Source organism: Myxocyprinus asiaticus, chromosome 3, assembly GCF_019703515.2.
Source record: "Myxocyprinus asiaticus isolate MX2 ecotype Aquarium Trade chromosome 3, UBuf_Myxa_2, whole genome shotgun sequence".
Lineage (NCBI taxonomy): Eukaryota > Metazoa > Chordata > Actinopteri > Cypriniformes > Catostomidae > Myxocyprinus > Myxocyprinus asiaticus.
The window spans coordinates 14101432-14125763 of NC_059346.1; the positions used below are offsets into that span (position 1 = coordinate 14101432).

Consider the following 24332-nt stretch of genomic DNA (forward strand, 5'->3'; position numbering starts at 1 on the left):
ATAATAAATGGCTTCATATGATCACTATCCTTAAATAATAGACAGGGTTTTTTTTGCATGATCAGTTATATTTTCAAAATCAGTGCCAAAATTTCACAATTTCTGCTAGGGTATGCAAACTTTTGAGCACAACTGTATATATATGAAGTCAGTTCATCTCAAGTTCACACAGGCGCCCCAGCAAAGTAACCACATATACAGAATACAGTAATTCATCACATTAAATATGGATATGTTCATTTACTATACATTTGACAGCCTGAGTCAAAAAGTGTAAAAATACTTTTTGAATTAATTTTGGACAATATACTTACAATTTTAAAATCTAACAAATGTTTTGCTAGAAAAGTGTTTGTTCTATATTTATTTAAAATAAATGCTACTTAGTATGATATTTTGTAATGTATTGCAAAGATTTAGTACATTTTAAGTGTGATTTAAGTATCCAAATACTTTTTGTGGCCACTATATGTTTGCTTGCTTATGTAGAAAGTTTATTTTAATGATTGTTGGCCTATGAGATGAAAATGAACCCCCCCCCCCCCCCTCTCTCTCTCTCTCTCTCTCTCTCTCTCTCTCTCTCTCTCTCTCTCTCTCTCTCTCTCTCTCTCTCTCTCTCTCTCTGTGTGTGTGCGTGTAAGGTCTTGTGGTCATAGTGAACGTGCTCAGTACTGCTGTTCTCTGTCAACTGTTGAGGAATGAGAAGAAAAAAAGGTTGCTTCCTTTTTAGGCATGCAGGAAATCGATACTTTATAAGTGTGTGAAAGGGGGAGATGTGTGGTGTTTCGAACAAAAGTTTGACAGAGTCTGTTTGCTACACAGACAGACAGCAAGTAAAGTTGACCTCAAACAAATAAAGTCACAAGAGTAGAGAAAAAAAAGTTTAACACACAGAAGACAGTGTCTATAAGTTGCCTGCCCCTCTTCCTTGTTTATTTTGGGTGTGTGAATGAGTCTACACTGAACGCCTACACTCCCTGATTCCCATCAACACAAAGTGAGAGCAGATGGAAGACTGAGAAGCAAGAGAAAGGAGGAGGAGAAAGAGAAAATGAGACAAAGAGGAGGAGACTTTAGCTAACATCTGGTGATCTCTGGTTGTAGTAAGGAGTTGGCTGGATGACTTACTTGGTCTATACTGCGGTGTCATCGAAGGACCCTTACGGTAAGAATCTCGAGGCAAAAGGTTACGAGGATCCCCGAGGTCAATGTCAGGAGGGGTGAATCAGCAGACAGCCCTGAAAAACACAGGAAGTGAGATAGCGGGTGTGAGAGTGAAAAGGTTGTTCATCCTCCCCCGTATCTTAGCGGAGTTTTGAAAAGGAGGTGGAAAGCGGTTCATGTTGATACACAGCCGAGGGAGAGTTTTTGGTGCCAGTTACATTCTCAACAGTAGGTGTCTCAATAGACGTAGAAAGTTTAGTTGTTTGGAAATTTGCATTCTGTTGGACTACAACTTTTTTACACGCCCAAATTTCAGCTGTATGAGAGAGTTTAATTGTGCGAAATGTACTGTAACACCAGGTAAGAACTTTTTTCTAAACCAATGCTGTTTTGTGTAAAAAATTAAAAAATTAAGTGATGCCCTTAAATGTATAGTTCACTCAAAAATGAAAATGTATCATGTACTCATCTTTATGTTGTTCCAAACCCGTATGACTTTCTTCTGTGGAGCACAAAAGAAGATGTTATTCCAGAATGTTAGGCTCAGTCACCATTCACTTTCATTGTGTGTAAAAAAAGATGCAATGAAAGTGAATGGTTACTGAGGCTGTCATTCTGCCTAACTTTTTTGTGTCCCACAGAATAAAGTAAATCATACAGATTAATGATGGAGTTCAAAAAACAGAATTGTCATTTTGGGGTTAACTATCCCTTTAAGATGAATACCTTGTGACTTGATGACCCAGCTGATTTTTGAAAGCAGCAATAGTGATAACATTAGAAATGAAATCTTTGAGTCTTCCCTGTACTCAGTGTAGGTGTCTTAATTTTAGAAGATATATAATTATGACGCTGACCTTTTCACATCTGTCTTCTTAGTCTGGGGGCCGTAGCCATTAATCACTCTTTTAAAGTGGAGATTATTTTTTGGAGCAAACCTGTGGCAGGATGTTTGTACATTTATCTTTGACTGCTCCTAAACAGTTTGGCATCTTTCTGTGTGTATGTCAGATATGAAGTGATGGTTCGCCCAAAAATATCATTTTTGTCATTTACTCACCCTAATGTTGTTCCAAATTTCCATGGCTTGCTTTCTTCCATGGAACACAAAAATACATTTTAGGCTGTATGTTAGTCTCAGTCACCATTCACTTTCAGTGCATCTTTTTTCCGTACAATGAAAGGGAATCTGGACTAAAACCTTTTACATTCTGCTAAACGTCTCCATTTGTGTTCCATGTAAGAAATAATGTCATACGGGTTTGGAATAACATGGGGTTGAGTAAATGAGCACAGAATTTTCATTTTTGGTTGAACTATCCCTTTAAGTTTAAGACCATCAGATATTAGCAGAAGTAGCTACAGAAAACTCACAATGGGTTAATTCTGTTAAAGCGTCTATATTGTTCTAACCACCTTGTGACTTGATGAAGATATGAGAACTTTTGCATCACATGCATCAGCCACAATTTTTGAAAATATGTTCAAATCTTGTTTCCACGACACTCCTAAACATTCTTAAAACAAGGGCCCAATTACAAGAAAACCCTTAGTTATAATCATAAGACTATTGTCACAAAAGTTTTTTTTTTTTTTTTTTTTTTTTTTTTTTACTAAAAGAGTTAATTGCAACCAGCTAAAGTTCTTTACTAGTTCTTTGCAGCACCTGTTTCTATCAAGAACCATTTTTTGCTGTGTAATTTGCTTGAGTTAGCTATATAGTTTGAGGTCTGGTTCTCTTCTGGTATTGAGTTTGTCACTGACTCTCAGTGCTGTGTAATGTGTGTGATCGCTTTGTTTATATCTGTGACTGTAGCATGACCCTGAGTTCCAACGGTGGCCCATATAACTCTTTATTGTCAAATACAGCAGATAAATAATGCAGTGACAACACACAGCAGGCTCTGTTTGATCAGATATGATTATCTTTCTGACAGGCCATTATTGTTAATGGATGAATAATTAAATGGTCATTAGAATTGACATGCCTTTATCTGGTAAATTGAGAGGCCAACATTCTCTCCCTCTTTTGCTATTACCTAAGCACCGTTGTAAAGATTTTTATAAATTATTTAGTCATTATCTGCTCTGGCCTTATGGATTTTCCATGTAGTCAGGATTTATTGATTTGATGCCTGTTTTTTAAAGATGTCATTCGTTTAATTGGTAGCTGGCCTCAGGCAAACTGAATCTCAAATTGAGGTAGTTAATATATCAAGTGTTCCCATCATCTGTGAATTTTTTTAGGAAATCATTTTAAATCTATATACTTCAATTAATAACGTACAAGGAAGTTTAATTGTTCACCTTATTAATCCCATGAGGGAAATTGCAGATAAAGCAAAAAGAAGTAACAAGTTCCTTGAAATCCTTTGTGTTAAAAACAGTGATGTTGCTAACAATGTTAAAAGCAAAGTTAAAAAACTATCACAAGCTAACAGTAAAAGCACAGAGCTTCTTAAGCATCTCATTATTTGTGATGCTTGCTTAGGCATAGCAGGGCATTAAAAACCACTTGGAACACCTCAACAACTGCATTACAATTCTCTGGCAACCACCCACAACAACTTTGCATCTTGGTAATGACGTACTGGGTATGCATTGGCAACAGCAACTTCATGAATTTTTTCTAATTTTGTATAATAATAATGCATGCAGCTTTTATAACCTTATAGTAACTGGGATAGCCTACTACATGGAATAATATTTGAACTTTTAAATATTCATCTGTTACACTGCAGAACCATTTACAATGAACTAGTGAAGTTAAAAATGTGCTTAAAAATGGCAACAATCTTAAAGAAAATGGTGACCATTTACAAGAACTGCACACGTTGTTTATACTCCTTAAATTCTAACCTAAAATAGTGATGTGGCATTAATTTTTACTCAATGATTTTAACGCATTTGTCATTCTGAAGAACAAAATGGCAACATGGCTCAAACATTTCTCCTGAGCCTTTGTGTTCATAAATTTCCATAATTTTTTATGAAATTTGATTGGTAAATCTTTGGTGGTCTTCTAAAAAAATAGCATTATTTTAGCAAATATGAAAAAAGCAAATGTTTTATACTTGTACATAGGACATTTAAGGTATAATGCAGTTTCCCCCCTACAAGCACACCCGGCCCCAGCCTGGCCCCCCAGTTAAAATGGTCAAGAACCGCCACTGAACGTGACGTATATGGAGTCCCACTCTCAGATCGCTGTTGAGGTGATTTAATCTTGAGTACACATACAGAGTTCCAAAAACTGTACTCTGAGATCTGCAGATCTTTTTGAGTTTCAGCTCCTACATGGTTCCTCATGATGTCCATCTCAGGCTGACTCAGTCAGCAGGTTTCCTCCTCACCCTGAGTAAAGCTGAAGGAATGATGAAATCCCACTGCAACAGGGCCGCCCTTAACTTCTGTTACCATCAGCTAACTGCAACGTCATTTGCAAGAGGTTTTACTACTGGGTGGGTTTCTTAGAGGTTAGTAATGGACCATAAATAGGGCATTTTGTGGTTATCATCTGCCGAAAATTGTGTCCTCTTGGTTGATAAATAAAAGTTGCTCCCCTTTGTGTACTTATCTACTGACAGCCTTGTCAGTGGATAATAAATGTTTCTGTTAAATTAGTGTTCATATCAGCAATTTTGTACTTCTCAGTCCTTAATCTGTATTATTTATCACAAATTACATTGGCCATTAGCCACCATGTTCAAGATATCTGCACTGGCCATTTAAACACCCATATCAGTCAACCACTAGTATAGATGACACTTTTAGTCTTTAATCTCTAAGTAGAGGTTCTTGAGAGTATCCAGTGCTCTCCCAGTGTACTAGTTTTGGATGAGCGCTTGTGTTTATATGTGTGTTATGCTTGGAAAGAACCGGTTAAAGACAACATTCCTTCACTAACCATCTAACTGTCTTTGCTCTCTGCTGTCTTGATTCGTAATTATACAGCCAGTAGCTCTATCAGCCCTCCTGCAGCTCTGTGGACGAATTTTGCTTGTCTGAGGGACACTTCCATAAACACAAACCTAAAGCTTCACTCAGAGAAAGCGTACTTCCTATTCTGTTAGTTTCTGTCTTATCTTGTTCATGACATGATGTTTTCATCACTAAAAAGGAACACGTGGTTTCCAAAATATGGAAGAAGTTAGACTAGCTTTAGTAGTATTTAGGTTAAACTTTAAGCTTGCGGCTTTACTGAGTGACTCAGTAGACAGTTATTGCAATTCTGAAGAATCTTGCTGCAAGTCAATGCATGTTTCATACTATCCTGAGGGGCAAGTGGAAAGCTGCATGTGTTGCATTCTGAATTCCAGACTAATCCGTTAAAGACTTGTAATACAGACTTATATTAAAAAAATATGTCTGAATGTTGTATAATAGCCTATATAGATTTGTATTTCTTTTATTTATTTGTGTGTGTGTGTGTGTGTGTGTGTGTGTGTGTGTGTGTGTGTGTATCTGAATGGCCATTGGGGGGGGGGGGGGGATTTGTTGTGTTTGCTGTTGCTTATCTTTTAGCTTTCCCATTTCAGGCCTAGCCTACAAGTACATGCTTGTTTTTGTGAGCACTTCCTTCTATTGTATGAGCTGTCGGCGGTTAATCAAAATGATGCCAATCACAATGTTTTCCTCATTCTCTCGTAATTTACCAGACTGGAGTTGGAGCTGCAAAATGTACAGTCATAGTAAGTTTAAAATGCTCCTCATGGCACTGTAGATTATCTGAAGTGGTCTGTAGATGGAACAATAGTGACCAGAGCATGCCAGCACACACACAAGCATGTGAAGTATTCTAAGACACCACACCAAGCTCAGCGGCATTGCCTATAGGCCTATACCTCCCTAAACACGAACAAAGATGGAGGATTTCACTCAGTTTTCCCACATATTTCTCATATAATCTTTCAGATAACAGTCTGACACACATACACTCAACTCTTTCTGTTTTAACAGAATGGAGGTGAAGTTATCATCACTTCACACAAGAACATGGGAAAGACAAAAAAGGGGGTTACAAAAGTTGTTTGGCTTTGTGTCAGATGGAAAGGTGGAGAACAGGAGAGCACACAATAGCCCCTTTGAAAACTCATAAACACATGTGCCAGTCATTTTCACTCCTAGACTCCAGACAGTGTTTGTAAAATTGCCAGGCATTGTTTTTTCCTCCAAAGAGGAAGGTCAGAGTATTGAATGCTGAGTATTGGTGCTACCTCTGTAAATTACAGTATGTGACTTATTTGTAAGGATACAAGACTTTAGGAATGTAATAGTAAATATTACCCTGTTTTTTTCCACCCTTATTTATGTGTCAGAGCAAAATCAGAAACTAGCTAAATGGGGTTAAAAGTGTATGCGTGTGTTAGTTGAGAGTGAGAGTTATTTTTATCAGTGATTAGAAAACCTGAAAGTTTTGCCTGTGTCTTTCTGTGGTTTGGTTTACTTTTTTCTCTTTTCCTGCTGCTCCCCTTTTTCTTTTTTGTCTTTTTTCATGTACCATTTCCCACACCAATCAGTCACTCAAATGCATGCACATCATACATACAAGCCTAGTGCTTATTGCTTTGTTAATGTGAATTTATGTGTGTGTATACTGTAGAGTGTCTACTATTGTTACAGTGAGATTACATTTTAAACATGCTGTGGTGGCAGTACAAAATACATTAATTAGGTATGTGTGTTTTAAGCATGCACTTCAAAACATTTGCATATGTGGTTTCTGTGTATGTGTGAGGTTTATGGTTAGTTTTTGATCATGTTGCCCCCCAGAACCCCCCATATTTGTTACTGTGGTTGTGATTGGTCCCACATCTCTTTTTTTCCCATCTGGTATTTCTGTTTTTTTTTCATTCAGTAGCTCCTTTTTTCTCTTATTCTGCCTTTCAAGCTCTCCATGCACCTTTTGACCTCATTTGATACAGACATACTGTATGACAAACTGCCATAATTAATTAACCTAATGGAAGTTTGCACATATGGTTTCAATGTTTTCTGTCTCGGTGCGTGCTGAAATCATCACTCACTTGTGATTTTACGGTTATTGTACAAATAGTGTATTTGTTGATCATACAGTTTAGCACTTAAGATAATACTTGATAAATCTGGTATTAGAATGTTATTATTTTTATGTTAAAAAGAACTAAAATATTAAAAGAATAGTTCACCCAAAAATGAAAATTCTGTCATTTACTTACCTTTATTTAGTTTTAAACCCATATTATTTTCTTTCTTCCATGCAACACATAAGGAGATATTTTGCATAATGTCAAGGCTGCTCTTTTCCATTCATTGAGTTCATAGAGTGACCAGGGGCTGTCAAGCACCAAACAAGAGTACCATAAATATAGTCCATGCAACTTGTGCATTTTATTCCAAGGCTTCTTAAGCCATACAATGGCTTTATGTAAAGAACAGACCAAAATTTTAAAAGTTTATCGCTGATAGTACTTCCCTCAACTATAGCATCCAAATCATCATAAATTGTATGGACTGTTTTATGGTGGTGCTTTTTTGTCCTTCTGATCACTGTCAACCATATGAAAAAGGGCAGCTTCATCATTTTGCAGAATATCTCCTTTTGTGTTCTATGGAAGAAAGTAAGTCATATAGGTTTGGAGTGGCATGAGGAGCTATTTATTCTGGTTTTTGGGTGAACTGTCCCTTTAAGTTTTCAAATTGATCCTAAGTAGGACATGTATACTGATTTGTAACCCCTTAAATATTTATTCTTGGTTTTCATAATGGCTAGATATTTTCCAGTGATTGGGACAAGCTAACCAAGCTGCAGCCGCAGTGGAAAACAGTTCTTCCAGAGGTGCCTCTAACATGTGTGTTTACGCATACTCCTGATGCAGAGTGCCCTTTTAAAACACACCTTCTTAAACACACGTGTGGTTTCTATAATTAACTCTTGTGCTGAAGTCACTCTGGAATCCTGTCCAATGGGCGGGTTTCATAAGTGCTGTTTCCTAAACTTGGAATCTCTGAATGTCTGTGTATGTTTTTATATTTTCAAAAAAAGGGGGTGGCACAGATGTGCATCATTTTAACTTAGCATGTCACTCGTTTACTTAGGTTGAATCAATTTGTATGTATTTCAGTCTGAACAATTATGGCTTTTTATGTGAATAATTTGAAATATATACTCAAATCATCATACAGAAATACAATAGTAGCTAGAAACTAGATAGTGATGAGAACTAGAGTGGTGCTTGCTGTGGCAAAATTTCTCACCACAATGTCCCACCAACTGCTCCAAGTTGAAAGAGGCAACCCCCATGACAGTAGGATGTTCTGGTGCAGAGATATTGGTGTTGTTCTATGGTTGCTAGGGTGTTCCATCTGGTTGCTAGGCAGTTACCAGGTTGATAATAAAAATGCTCCTTGCTAGACTGAGTGAAAAACGTCAACCGGAAGTCTCTGCGATGTTCTGGTGCATAGATATGCGCTTTGTAACTTGGTTGCTAGGGTAAGCCCATCTGGTTGCTATGCAGTTACCAGGGTGATGCTCAAAAGGCTCCTTGCTATCCTTAGTGAAATAAGTCAAACCGGAAATCTCTACGATATTCTGGTGCAGAGATATGTGAATTGTTATTTGGTTGCTAGGGTAACCCCATCTGGTTGCTAGGAAGTTACCAGGGTGATACTTAACAAGGCTCCTTGTTAGACTGAGTCAAACAAGCCAAACAGGAAGTTTCTATGATGTTATAGTGCAGAGATATGTTATTTGTTACTTGACTGCTAGGGTAACCCCAACTGGTTGCTAAGCAGTTACGAAGATGATATTTAAAAAGGCTCCTTGCTATCCTGAGTGAAAAAAGTCAACCGGAAGTCTCTGCGATGCTCTGGTGCATAGATATGCGCTTTGTAACTTGGTTGCTAGGGTAAGCCCATCTGGTTGCTATGCAGTTACCAGGGTGATGCTCAAAAGGCTCCTTGCTATCCTTAGTGAAATAAGTCAACCCGGCAATCTCTACGATATTCTGGTGCAGAGATATGTGAATTGTTATTTGGTTGCTAGGGTAACCCCATCTGGTTGCTAGGAAGTTACCAGGGTAATACTTAACAAGGCTCCTTGTTAGACTGAGTCAAACAAGCCAAACAGGAAGTTTCTACGATGTTATAGTGCAAAAATATGTGATTTGTTACTTGATTGCTAGGATAACCCCATCTAGTTGCTAGGCAGTTACCAGGGTGATACTTAACAAGGCTCCTTGCTATCCTTAGTGAAATAAGTCAACCCGGAAGTCTCTACGATGTTCTGGTGCAGAGATATGTGATTTGTTACTTGGTTGCTAGGGTAACCACATCTGGTTGCTAGGCAGTAAACAGAGTGATAATCAAAAGTCTCTGTCAAACAGCCTGAGTCAAACAAGCCAACAATGAAGTCTCTAAGACATTCTGATAATGAGATCCCCATCTAAGCGATTTTGAATTGAAGTCAATGGGGTTTGGTTGCAAGGGTGCTCTAAATGGTTGCTAGAGCATGGCTAAGTAGTTTCCATGATGATACCTGAAGTCTGATTGCTCACCCAATTAAATCAAGCCACCTTGTTTCTTAAAGACTGATTGGTAGCTCGAGTGAAATGAGCTTGCCCCCATGTCTCTACAACATTCTGATTGGGAGATATGTCCCACAAATTTCAGTATCTTGTCATAGTAGGAAAAAAACAATTGTTTTCATGGGCGAGACCCTTTCCATAGTATGCCTATGGGACATTTTAGGGATGTTTTTTGCCCCCCAGGGGTGCACTGTACCCCCAACCCCTTTGAAAAGTTATAGCACAGGTGTCATTAATAGGCCAGTCGATTTGACACCTAATTCTTGGGTCTACTACAAATGGTGCAGGACAAGTTAGGTGCCGAAGTTTTGTACGGAATAGTAAGAGTGATGCTTTGCTCCGCAAGCACCACTAATAATGCACAAGATCAGCCCTAGGCTTAAAATATAATATTATGAAATATATAAAAACCAAAAACCCAGAGGAATTCACTACAGAGGCATTTTTAGCAGCATGCATGTGTTAAATATTTATGGACTTTTTTTTTTTTTTGTTTTGTCATGTTCTATGCAATTTTTCCCTGGTTAATTTCTGATGTTTTATGTTTTCTTTTCAGAGAAATTATGAATGCTCTTTGAGAAAAAGGAAGCCATGTCATTCTTTGGCTTAGACTGGACACGGAGGAAAGAGAAAGGTAGATGCACTTCATCACCTTCTGTTTGCTTTAGAAAAAGAGAGAAATAAATCACTCTTTTCATACATTTTGAAATGTTTGGTTAGGAGTCTTTACCCCAACCTAACCTTAAAGCAATAGATAACCCAAATTTTCACTATTTTCTCTCCCTCATGTTGTTCCAAACACGTATGCTTTTAAAGAGCAGAGATTTTTTTTATTTTTTTTTTATGTTGCCATACTATTATGTATAACAGTTCAATGATTGACTGTCAAAAAAAAAAAAAAAAAACTTAAAAGTTGCCCATACAACTTGTGCTCTATATTGCAAATTGTCTGAAGTCATATGATAACGTTGTTGGAGAAACAGATGAAAATTAAAGTCCTTATTTGGGGATCATTTTCACCTGCAGTGAAGCTTGCAAATATACCAAAATGTGCATCTTGCACGGGGAATAATTTGCAATATTTGAAAAACAGTGTCAAATACAATATAATGAAAGTTTTAACATAACTTTTCTGTTAGAGTAATTCTATCTTATGTTTTATGTAATAATATGTATACCTAGGCCTAGAAGGTTAAATATATGAAATGTTAACATTTGAATTTTGGGGGCATTTTTGCCCCAAGCCCCCCGTTAGCATTCAGATTAAAAATAGGCTCATATAAATATATCATATACAGCAAAACAGCATTGGTTCTTGCTTATATACAGTATTAATGGAACAACGTGCACAATTTTTGAATTCTGGACACCAACATGGGCTACATGCAAGCTTTTGCTGTGGTGAAGTTTATCAATTAATAAATACTTGCGTTTAAGTCTGTTCCTCACTTAAAGCTATCGTATGGCTTCAGAAGACATGGAATATAGCGTTAAAGTCGTATGGATCACTTTTATAGTGCTTTTTGGTTGTTGCTGTTTTGTCCCTTTTGGAGCTTGACTGCTGCGGTCACCATGAACTGTCTTTGTATAGCAAGAATTGTGTAAAGATTCTTTTTTTTCTCTCTCCCCTTTTCTCCCCAATTTGGAATGCCCAATTCTCAACGTGCTCTAAGTCCTCGTAGTGGCGTAGTGACTCGCCTCAATCTGGGTGGCGGAGGACGAATCTCCGTCGCCTCCGTGTTTGAGACCTTCAATCCACGCATCTTATCACGTGGCTTGTTGAACGCGTTACATTGGAGACGTAGCGTGTGTGGAGGCTTCACGCTATTGTCCGCAGCATCCACACACAACTCGCCACGTGCCCTACCGAGAGCGAGAACCACACATTATAGTGACCACGAGGAGGTTACCCCATGTGACTCTACCCTCCTTAGCAACCGGGCCAATTTGGTTGCTTAGGAGACCTGGCTGGAGTCACTCAGCACGCCCTTGTTTTGAACTCGCGACTCCAGGGGTGGTAGTCTGCGTCAATACTCGCTGAGCTACCCAGGGCCCCTGTGTACAGATTCTTTAAAAAAAAAAATATTTTGTGTCCATGGAAAATATAACAGCATTTGGAACAATATGAGGCTGAATAAATGAAAACGAATTCTTTAAGCTTGAAAACTAAAAATGTGTTTTTGAAATTATTGATTCGTTGTTTCAAATCAGGTGTTGTTTAACTCTCTCTCTCTCTCTCTCTCTCTCTCTCTCTCTTTTTTTCTAGAAGTGGAGAGGAAAATCAGAGCAAATGACAGAGAATTTAACTTATCCTTTAAATATGCTGTGAGTATCAAATCAGTTTGATCCAGGAAAGAAAATCCAAGCCATCAATAATGATGTTTTTTCAGATGTTATAGATGACTGAATGTGTCATGATGACATTTTAAATACCCAACAATTTCCTCTTAACAGATCACAACCACTATCAGTGTTTCATTTTTACAGTTCTGTTTTTATGTTCCCTTTAAAGAACTTGAACACAGGTTATTAGTTACATTTGTGCTCAAAAGTTTGCATACCCTGGCAGAAATTGTGAAATTTTGGCATTGATTTTGAAAATATGACTGATCGTGCAAAAAAAACTGTCTTTTATTTAAGGATAGTGATCATATGAAGCCATTTATTATCACATAGTTGTTTGGCTCCTTTTTAAATCATAATGATAACAGAAATCACCCAAATGGCCCTGATCAAAAGTTTACATACCCTTGAATGTTTGGCCTTGTTACAGACACACAAGGTGACACACACACAGGTTTACATGGCAATTAAAGGTTAATTTCCCACACCTGTGGCTTTTTAAATTGCAGTTAGTGTCTGTGTATAAATAGTCAATGAGTTTGTTAGCTCTCACGTGGATGCACTGAGCAGGCTAGATACTGAGCCATGGGGAGCAGAAAAGAACTGTCAAAAGACCTGTGTAACAAGGTAATGGAACTTTATAAAGATGGAAAAGGATATAAAAAGATATCCAAAGCCTTGAAAATGCCAGTCAGTACCGTTCAATCACTTATTAAGAAGTGGAAAATTCGGGGATCTCTTGATACCAAGCCAAGGTCAGATAGACCAAGAAAGATTTCAGCCACAACTGCCAGAAGAATTGTTCAGGATACAAAGAAAAACCCACAGGTAACTTCAGGAGAAATACAGGCTGCTCTGGAAAATACTTGTTGACCCCTCTCCAAACATAGCGCTTATGGTTGTGACCATATTTTGGTCTCGTCACTCCAAATTACAGTGTGCCAGAAGCTGTGAGGCGTGTCAAGGTGTTGTCGGGCATATTGTAACCAGACTTTTTTGTGGCATTGGCTTCTTTCTGGCAACTCGACCATGCAGCTCATTTTTGTTCAAGTATCGTTGTATTTTTTGCATGATCAGTCATATTTTCAAAATCAATGCCAAAATTTCACAATTTCTGCCAGGGTGTGCAAACTTTTGAGAACAACTGTATGTGGGATTGCTTTTTCATATTGTTTATTTCTGAGATTTAGAGTAGCAACATGTTTATTCATAAATGCAAACATTCTGTATATGCCATGTCATCAGAAAATGATATAAAGCATGTGTGAAAATGAAGCAAAACCACATTCCACATATATGTCAACATTTCATGAGGTGTCTACACAATAGTATGGTTAATATCCAACATCTCTTTTTTTCTCTTTCTATAGACCAATGCCATCAAGACCTCCAAATACAACCTCTTCACCTTTCTGCCCCTCAACCTGTTTGAGCAATTCCAGAGAATCGCCAATGCCTACTTCCTCTTCCTGCTCACCCTACAGGTACGTAAAATCCCATTTTACTCGGGAGCTCTAGAAATGAGTTACCATGTTTAGTATTTATTTATTTATGTATTTATAAAATTATCCAATTATTCAGACATTTTCAATTAACTTAGAATTGAGATCTGTCAGAGTCAAAGAAAGTGAGTTGTGGGATGGGAGTTTCTTCATAATTTTATATTTTTACTTTAGTCATGCATTTTGCTGAGAATATGACCAAAACATGGCCCTGACTTCCTGTATCATGCACCACACTATGCCCAACACATCCTTAATTGTTAAATGGCCCCTTAAATGTAATAACCCAGTGAGCTCATGCTATAGTGTGGCTAACAGTATGTTGGTGAAATGTGCATTTATTACTTTATCATGATTCCTTTCACAAAGCACAATTGTTAACATTTTCTTAATGTCACATTTAGGTTTTGAGCTAAGAGTGTCATTATGTTGGTCTAATGGTCGAAGTATGTTTAGGAATTTACGCAAGGCAAATGCAAGGCAATTATATTTAAGATGCAACCATATCAGCACTCCTAATGCTACTTTATGGCACATCATTAATGTTTGGCTTGTTTATATATGGTTTAATATGTGTGTATGTCATGTGTTGTAGGTTATTCCTGCTATTTCCTCTCTGCCATGGTTCACCACTGTTTTCCCTCTGGCATTGGTACTGACAGTGACTGCAGCCAAAGATGCCATTGATGATATTGTAAGGACAAATATGAGACTGAATGCAACAAAGATCTCAAAACCTTTTTTATATTACTTTCTTTTGTCCCATCCTAAGTGAAAACAGCAATGCCCCTTGACTGTTTTGTCTGTACTTGTTTTGCCTTTCAGAAACAGATGAATTGAGGCTCATAACAATGTAATACTGAAGCACAAAGCATTTAACTGTTATTGTTGAAATCAGACTACAGTGGGACTCCCACACTTTTTGCTGTCCCACTGTTGTCCAGAGAACTGCAGAACCCTCAGCCAGAACCGAAACTGAGCCGAATCTGGTTTCCCTCCATCTGGCTGTGAATCTTAAGGGAGTAAATGACATTTACCTAAGAGTAACAGCATTTCCCAAACGCCTAAGCACATGTCTAATTTAAATGGCCTTTACTTTGGCACATTTAATACATTAAACAGCAGAAACTCATAAAGTGAAAGGTTATGGGTCTGAATTTGTCAGCGGTGTACTGGAAAATATGATCAAGTGAACGGGAGCCACCTCAGCCTCAACAGAGCACAATAGTCCTTATGTTCCTGCTGAGGGGGAGTGAAGGGAATCTAAGAGCAGCACACACCCTCACTCCTCCACTCCTCCCTGTCTTCTTCTCCCTCAAATCTTCCATTCATAAAACTGGGATGAGCCTCTTTTTGAACACAGCAGACCTAACATGAAAATCCTGTCATCGTTTGCTCATTCTCTTGTTGTTCCAAACACAAATGACTTATTTTTTTCTGTGGAAAATAAAAAGATGTTAGGTAAAATGACAGCCTCGGTCACCATTCACTTTCCCTGTATGGAAAAAATGTGGAATAAAAGTGAATGGTGACAAAGGTTAACATTTTGCCTAACTTCTCCCAGTTTGGAATGCCCAATTCCCAATGTGCTTTTTAAGTCCTCGTGGTTGCGTAGTGATTCACCTCAGTCCGCGTGGCGGAGGATGAATCCCAGTTGCCTCCGCGTCTGAGACCGTCAACCCGCGCATCTTATCATGTGGCTTGATGAGTGTGTTGCCACAGAGACATAGTGCGTGTGGAGGCTTCACGCCATCCACTGCGGCAACCACGCTCAATTCACCATGCGCCCCACCGAGAACGAACCACATTATAGCGACCACGAGGAGTTTACCCCATGTGACTCTACCCTACCTAGCAACCGGGCCAATTTGGTTGCTTAGGAGACCTGGCTGGAGTCACTCAGCACGCCCTGGTGCCTAACATCTTTTGTGTTCCACAGAAGAAAGAAAGCCATACCAGTTTGGAACAACAAGAAGTAAATGATGACAGAATTAACATTTTTGGGTGAACTATGCTTTTAAAGACGGCCTCTCTTCACATCTATGAGTTATCATTTATCTTTCTTTGCTTCTTTTTTTATCTCTCCTTTTGCTTAAGTTTTGTCCTTTTAGTGAGTTTCATTGGGTCTCTTTTCCTTCATTATTTTCTTCCTATGTTTTTTGTCCTTTCATTTATTTGTAGAATCGCCACAGAAGTGACAGGCAAGTGAATAACCGTAAGGTGGATGTGCTCATCAATGGAAAGTGAGTGGCTGCAATATTTACAGTACTGTAAATTCAAATTAGAGTTCAATGGTTTATCAACAAGAGGAGAGCATCTGTTTGGATGAGGAAAGAGTGAAATCTTCAAAACTTAGTTACATTTTAAAAGGATATGTCAGCAATCACAAGTAAAATGTGACAACAATGGTATCATCATTTTTTGCCTCTCTAGCTCAAATGAGGTTTAAGAAAATACTTGATTTTTCCTTCTTTTTTTATTTTGCATTTATCCTGTGCATTATAGACAGTGTTGGATAAGTTATTCAAAATAAGTAATCCACTGTAAATTACTAATTACTTCTCTAAAAATATAATCTGATTACTTTACTGATTACTTAAACTAAAACGTAATCATATTACTAATTATTTTACTTTTAAGTTACTTTCTAAATCACTATTCCTAGAAAAGATTTTGGTTTTCCGATCAAATTCAAAATGTCTAAATTTCCTCCTCATTCATTGGCGCACATCCTTCAGCTGTCACAGAAACGCTAACAGACGTACATATGAATTAATATTTTAAATGGATTATATATTATTACTTATTATTATTTTAGTGCAAGTAATGTGCTTAAAGGTGCACTCAATAACTTTTATCTTTGTGTCATCTTGGACTTACACTGACACCTAGCTGCTTGGATGCAGCATCATTTAAAATCAATAGTTTTCAGTGTCAGATGCCATTGTAGAAATCATGTATTCACAGTCAGCCATGATTACTTTAATCAATGAGTGAAAGTGTCAAATAACAGGGCGGTTACTGAGATTAAGCGAGTAGTATTCGGCTGGTCATGTGATTCTAACATGGCTGCCCCCATGTGTGGACCCTCTCCATGTAGAATAAATCAGCTTTTATAAGGTTACTGATATGACTGGAGTCTTCATTTTAATGTGAGTGCTTATGATTTCCTACATATATTGCAAAATTACAATTCATGTCTTTAGGAGTTAAACTTTTTTAATGAGGAAAAAATGACTGAGTGCACCTTTAAAAGTAATTATTTAATTGAAAGTCAGTATAACAGTAATCTGATTACAAGAATTTAAAATGTAATGCATTTCACTACTTTTGTGACTAAAAAGTAATTAGATTATAGCAAGGTTATTATTGTGAACGAAAACGCACTTGAGGAGATATTAAAGAGATATTAATGTAAACACAGCCGTTAATGTACTGTATTACATGATTACATGGTAAGTACAATACAAGTAAGAGGTAAGGGGATAATAATCTTACACCTCAAAATATCCGATCTGTGCAATGTGTAAATGCAGCCTAATAGACCTGCTGCTGTCTGTTAGATCGTTAATATAAATCAAACAGCAATATTGACAAGAAAAAAGAAAACGACTCCCTGCCCTCGGCAGGATATTTTTATTAGCTTTAAGCCCAATAGAATTCAGTGACAGGTCTGTTTCTTAGTCAAACTTTTGATTGCATGGAATCAATAGCCTATCAACTTTAACATACTTATCAAATAATATCTGTTAGAATAAGGATATCTAATAATCATACAGTAAAGATGGTTAACAATTTAAGTATTCTGCATTAGATTACTTTTTAAATTAGATTATGGGAATACCATAAAAGGGTGCCGTAGTTTAAAAACGTTTGGGAACAGCAGGTCTGAAGATGTCCGCAACATCCAGTAAATTAATATTTATTATAATTGAACCTTTATTGGCATGACTGTTCGTTGTGTTGTCAAAGCATGAGGTTAAAACAAAGAGAACAGAAACAATATAACAATGTCCAGCAATTTACTCTGTATTTCTCTCTCTCTCTCTCTCTCTCTCTCCCTCCCTCTCTATTGCTCTCTCTCTCTCTCGCTCAATCTCTATCTCTCTCCCTCTCTCTTGCTCTTGCTCTCTCTCTCTCTCTCTCTCCCTCTCTCTCTTTCCCACACACACACTCACATATCATCATACATACGGTACATACACACACAGACACACACACACACACAGTCTTTTCACTCATTCTGTCTTACCCTGTCAATCTGTGATTTGTTTTACGTTTCATTTGGAACTGGTAAAGAGTTTTGTTTGACGTTCAATTTTCAGAGATGCGGTGGTTAAGTTCAATAGGTTACTCAATACACAGTTACACAAATGCCTGTTTTCCCATTCTCCATTTACCCCTTATATAAAAACTAAAACTAAAATGAAAACTAAATGTCCTGAAAAACTAAACTAGAACTAACAAACAAAACTAAAACTAACACATAGCTGACAAACAAAACAAAAACTAAACTGGAGTGAAAAATTAAAAATGAAATAGAAGTAAAAACAAAATTAAAAATGTAAAACTGTTATAACCTTGGATTACAGTAACTAATTACTTTGTAATCGGACACACTCAACACTGGTTATAGAGCACAAAGACCAGTTGATGCCTTTATTAAGTGATAAAGTTGCTCTTTTTTTTTTTATGAAAAGCAGGTCTCTGTCCCTGGATTAGTCTAGAATATTTACATGTGTTACTAAATGCTACAAATCAAACAAGTCAGTCCTAACAGGAAGCATCTGCAGACACATTGAAGGGTTCTTCCTGTTGTTCTGACCTGTATTCATGTGTCATAGTTCTAATAACAGCAACTGTAACACACATACTCACATACGCACTATGTATAGCTACTGGAATGATGTGTAAATAGTCAGTTGCAAATTGTCCTTTTGTGCCCCCATCAAATTTCTAAGCATGTCAATATCAAATCCAGTAAGAATGTACATTCATAACTTAATGAGTTAAATAGAAACACATGATGCACACACCCTCAGTGTTGCAATGTATTGAAATCTACAATGTGTTGAAGTCAGAAAGATGATTTATGTGCTTGACATGATGACTTTTTCTCTTCTCTTCTCTCTCTCTCTCTCTCTCTCTCTCTCTCTCTCTACAATAGACTGATAAGCGAGAAATGGATGAATGTGCAAGTGGGTGATATCATCAAGTTGGAAAACAACCAGTTTGTAACAGTAAGACACTTAAAGATGTAACTTAACACTGGAATAAAACAGAATATGCTGAGTGTCACATTGTGTCTATTTCCTTCTTTCAAAGGCAGATCTGCTACTGTTTTCCAGCAGTGAACCTCTTAACTTGGTCTACATTGAGACTGCAGAGCTTGATGGGTGAGAGAGAGTGATGCTTTAGTTTATTTGATACGTTTGTTTTTTATGAAGCAGACCTACTCCTGCCTTTGTTCTGCACAGAGCCAATTGGAATACTCGCTGCTACTCTTGCATCTCTGTGATCTCATGTATATTTGTTCTCCATGTCTCTTTTCCACAGAGAAACCAACCTGAAAGTGAAACAGTCTCTTACTGTAACAGGAGACATGGGAGACAATTTAGAGGCTTTGGCTGCATTCAGTGGTAAGAATTCTTTACTCTGGATGTCCCAGTTTATCTGCAAAATGTAAAAGCATGCTTTTAAAATGTACTGCGACAATAAATATACACAGAGAAAGGTCTGCATACAATCTTCACCCTCTTACAAACTAATAAGTACAACTTTACTTGTAAAACCTGACACTTTGTTTAGCTGCATCTGTCCTTAAAAAGTTGTGCACATTTTTATGTTTTCAAAACTAGTCATGAATTTTCATGTTGTATTTGCTGTATGTTTGGCCTAGATTCACATATACTTGTATACAGTATATCTAATAAAAATGTTAGCATCTTTTTTGACTGTGTCACAGACCGTTCTATCTGAAAAAGAAAAACAATCCTATCCTCTGTAATTGCACTGAATGGCATTGCAACAAACTGAATGTCTAAATTTGGGGTGATCTTTTCTTTTGACCTTTAAAAGTTCATGTTGATTTTCTCACGCATGAAATGCTGTTCCAAGGAATATGTAATACTGTAAAAAAATAAAATAAAGGGGGGAGTTTTTGTAATTTGTCTCAGTTTGTCGCATTTATGGTGTGCCAGAGGGGGAGGGCATGTCCAAAATCACAGCTATGAGAGTATATACTGTATACAATCACCGACCTCGCCTCACTCTAATAATTGTTCTGGCATCTCTCCTCTACCCCAAATCTATCTTTAATTTCACTATATACTCACTGAGCACTTTATTCGGAACACTATGGTCCTAATAAAGTGCCAGACGTGGTCTTCTGCTGTTGTAGCCCATCCGCCTCAAGGTTGGACGTGTTGTGCATTCTAAGATGCTATTCTGCTCACCACAGAGTGGTTATCTGAGTTACTGTAGCCTTTCTGTCAGAACTACCGCTCACTACATGTTTTTTTGTTGTTTTTTTGGTACTATTCTGAGTAAACTCTAGAGCAGAGATACCGAAAACAGGGCCCGTGGGCCAAAGCTGGCCCGTGATAACCTTTGATTTGGCCCGCCTTGCTGTGTTGATGCAGTTTTTCATTGCATTAATTTAGCAGATTGCAGAGTAATGTTGTTTTTTTTTTTTTGTTTGTTTTTTCCTTGTATAATGAAATCATAAAGGAGGAGAACCAGGGAAACTTTCATATTTTGATATAATACAGTTTGCAGGGCCTGAAATTCGGCGCAGGATTGCGGGTATTGCGCACAATTTTAATAATTCCCGCAAGTTCTACGTTTATAATGCGGGAAATTCCCGCACACTTTTATTCACTTTACAGTGCAGCTGCGAATTAGTAAACCAACAGATACAGAATCAAAATCAAATCAATAAAAAAAAAATGTATCAAGTTGTTTTTCCAGAAGCTACATGAGTAAATCCGCTCTGTCTCTCCCTCTCTCTCTCTCTCTCTCTTGCAGCTGTCAGCAGCGCGTTTGGGCGCTTGTTAAATTTAGTGTGAGCGTGCGCTTTGTCGCGTAGTTACTGAACTTAAGATGTTACAGATGTATAAACCTTTCTAAACCTGTTAATTCCACATGCAAATGGCATTATACCATGTCTCCGTAAGCGAGCGACGCAATAAAACGATATCGTCCCTGTTTATAATCAACAAAGCTGTTAACATTGCAAGCGCGTGACGGCGAACACCTTTCATATCTTGACGCTCCCTCATTAGTCATAATGCAGCACATTTGCAAGAAAGGCAGACATAGCAAAAATGACTTGTGTTATGTACCAGCTGCATGGTAAAGAGAGACACTTATACACCTGTTACATCTTTTATCTCCATCTCTAGTTCCATCCAGAGTCAGAAATTAACGGGGGATCAGGGCAAAAAATTCCCCTGCAATCTGATATAGTTCCAAATACATACATCACGATCTTAATTTGAATTTTCACTGAGCATTTTTTGTTTCGTGCTGTCCGTTGTGCAGATGTTGCCGAGTCATTGGCGGAAGCTCACGCCATAAACGTGCATAGGTGGGCACTCCATTTCTTACACTTCGGTGTCGTGCTCACGTGCAAAAATTATTAAATTCAACAATGTAGTTAATAATAATGTTAACAGAAATATTATCGGGATGTTATAAATTGCCTTGATGTTAAATAAAAAGTATTAATGATGCAATAATAATTTTAAAGAACATTAACCACTTTTGTAGTACGAATCATATCTCTGATGTTCATTGTTAAATGTTTATTTTTACATTGCTTTATTCAATTGGCATGAATTAATTGCTAAGTATTTTTTTATAAGTTCCTCATTCCAAATCTGGAGAAATGCTGTCATCTCCTCCTCTGTGTCGGTGCATTAGTTTTGTAGGCTGTTAATTTAATAGCAAAAATATTTGGAAATATGTGAATGAGAAAAAGTTTTGTTTCAGTAACAATGCACATTATGCAATGTAGAGATCATGCAACTTTGTAATTATTGAAACATGCCATTTTAAAATTAAATGAATTGTTTAAAGTATTTGACATAAAAGGATGACATAATCCATAAGGAGTCATAAGGTTAGAAAAAATTACCTGTAAAGGTAAAAATGCCTCCATATGAGCCGTGTAAGTGGAGAATTCCTCCCCAAACCTCCATTCTCAGAAATGAATTTCAGGCTCTGAGTGTTATAATGCAACGTTTACTTTCGGCCCACAGCCCTTAATCAAGTTCGATTTTTGGCCCTTCGCAGGAAAACGTTTGGGCAGCTCTGCTCTAGAGACCACTGTGCGTGAACATTAACTGAAGCTCCTGACCCGTATCTCCATGATTTTACGCAGTGCAGTGCTGTCATACGTTTGGCTGATTAGATAATCGCATGAATAAGTAGGTGTACAAGTGTTCCTAAAAAAGTGCTCAGTGAGTGTAAATTTGTTGTAGTTTATAATTGCATAATTAGATAAGAAACTTCAGTCACTGTAGAATACTGTATGAATGAATGAATTATAAACATACAAACAAGTATGTTGGTAAGCTGCTTTGGTTTTGCGATTTTCACTTTGCTTTGTCATCCTATAGAACAGAAATTATCACATACATATCACAAATTAGATCTCCTTAATATCTCAATTATTTCTCTTTTGTTCGAGTGTCCTCCTTCTCAGATTTTTCCTCTGAGAAAAAGCCGGTAGTAATCATACATGAGTCTACTTTGGAGTTTCAGAAGATGTCTCAACATATCTCAGACTGTGCTTACATTTGCCAGGATACGAGAATCTGCAATCAACAGTCAGATCTCAATATGAATGAATACGTTTCTATTCCCATTTTGCTAGCTGAGCTTTCCACATAATATTTATAGTTCTATTTTTTTTTTTTTTTTAAGAAATCCTGAAGAATTTTGAGGAAACATCTGATACAAAGTCGATACTTAAATGAAACATAACTGAGAACTCCATTAGGACTCCTTAGTGGAGCAAACAGTCTGAGCAATAACATTTTCCTCTGGACTGGTCTGTGTCTTTCTTTAGGGGAGGTGTGTTGTGAGCCTCCTAATAATCGTCTGGATCGCTTCACGGGCACGCTGACTTCCGGCACGCAGAAACACTCATTGGACAATGAACGAGTGTTGCTGAGGGGCTGCACACTCAGAAACACAGACTGGTGCTTTGGCATGGTGCTGTTTGCAGGTAATAAAGTCAGATCGATGTAAGGGTGAACTTACCGCTATGGGTTCTGGAGCGGTCTGATGTCCCAGTTCAATTTGTCTTTTGTATTACTACAGAGAATATGCCAATCTATAGACTAAATTGACTAGACCCTTAAACAAATAACAAGCTGGATTTATGATTGTCTATATTCTGTTCATTATTGTGGTTTGCTTTCCCCAATGAAGACTGTTGTGGTTAAGATATATGTAATTCCTTCAGGTCCCGAGACCAAGCTGATGCAAAACTGTGGGAAAAGCACCTTTAAGAGGACCAGCATTGACCGGCTCATGAATGTACTGGTGCTCTTTGTAAGTTCGCTTAAACTCTTTTAACATCAAGATTCTGCATGATACATTTTCACTGCCTATTCAAAATATCACTTGTATTGCTACCAATCCACTTCTGATTTAAAAAACGGTTGGACCCTCTTTATGTTAGGTGTCTTTAACCTCCGGAGACCCGAGCGTGACTGCTGTGTGCATTTTCCATTTCCCTTTTTGATATGTAACTAGCACCTAATAAACAAGCAAAAATTCGAGAGAAAATAGTTTTCCCTAAGAATTGATGTCCACATATGTGGACAGCAGAACTAAGTTGTGAAATTTGAAATAATACCAAGCTATAGAAAGTCTGATTTTTTTTTCATCATATTGTTTATTACGTTTCCAGGAGTGTTAGTTATTCAAGTTTTTGAGACGTTACAGACATTACAGCTGATTTTCTGTAAAGCTGAATAAATAATTCTTCTTCAAAGTAATGGCCAGCATCATCTAATCACTGCCAACCATGTTAAAATAAAATTTAGCCTTATAAATTCTGAATCTATGTACCATTGTTCCATGTCTCCCAAACATGTTGAGTGGCCCAAACATCGTCTGCAGTCTGAAACTGAACTTTTAGTCAGATTTTAGGAGCGAATGCACTTAGCTTCATAGAGAGCTATAGGATGTCCCCTTGCTCTCTTGCTCCCTACTTAGTGTATGACTTAACCTCCAGTGTGCTGTCTGTCTGCACTGGTCTCAGAACAGTTCAAAATGCACCTTATTTTCATTCTAACTCCATATAAATCTAACTGATTCTCAATATGAAAATGCACAGTGAATATAGGAATGCATTTACTGATGTTAATGAATAGAAGTGTATTGTACAGTGATAACAAAATAAAATATAACAAACAAATGACACAAAGTGTGTTAATGTTGAAAGTTATCCAATATAACTTTCATTTTATTTATTTTTTTGGTAATAATGTCCCAATTTCTAGAGTTGGGGTACTCGGGGTTCAGACTCGGAATCAAGTCCGAGTCACGAGTCCAATTTTAATGGACTTGGACTTGTCACGGACTTGGATGCATTTTTACTCGGACTTGACTCGGACTCAAGCCTTTCGGACTTGGGATTTTCTTCCAAAATTTCTAAAGTGAAACGAACTCTTATTTTATACAATATTTACTCAAATTTGCATAAACTTGAAAAAAACTCTAAAACTGATATTGTTGTCTATCC

The 24332-nt window shown here is 37.4% G+C and overlaps 1 protein-coding gene across 5 annotated transcripts in view; it reads left to right on the plus strand.

Moving 5' to 3' along the window:
* Positions 1-941: 941 nt before the first annotated feature.
* The window catches only part of LOC127418447 (probable phospholipid-transporting ATPase IM), a 33541-nt gene continuing 10150 nt past the window's right edge, over positions 942-24332 (plus strand). The window contains exons 1-11 of one of the 5 annotated variants that reach the window (XM_051659079.1): positions 942-1165; positions 10285-10362; positions 11995-12053; positions 13442-13555; positions 14169-14267; positions 15755-15816; positions 18741-18813; positions 18899-18969; positions 19130-19212; positions 22647-22805; positions 23046-23134. In XM_051659079.1, coding sequence (XP_051515039.1) covers positions 10296-10362; positions 11995-12053; positions 13442-13555; positions 14169-14267; positions 15755-15816; positions 18741-18813; positions 18899-18969; positions 19130-19212; positions 22647-22805; positions 23046-23134 — 876 coding nt within the window. In that variant the 5' untranslated portion in view covers positions 942-1165; positions 10285-10295. Of the gene's footprint in view, positions 1166-1186; positions 1525-1581; positions 4641-10284; positions 10363-11994; positions 12054-13441; positions 13556-14168; positions 14268-15754; positions 15817-18740; positions 18814-18898; positions 18970-19129; positions 19213-22646; positions 22806-23045; positions 23135-24332 lie in introns of those variants that run through there. The other 4 variants (XM_051659082.1, XM_051659083.1, XM_051659078.1 and 1 more) reach the window with 4 other exon arrangements.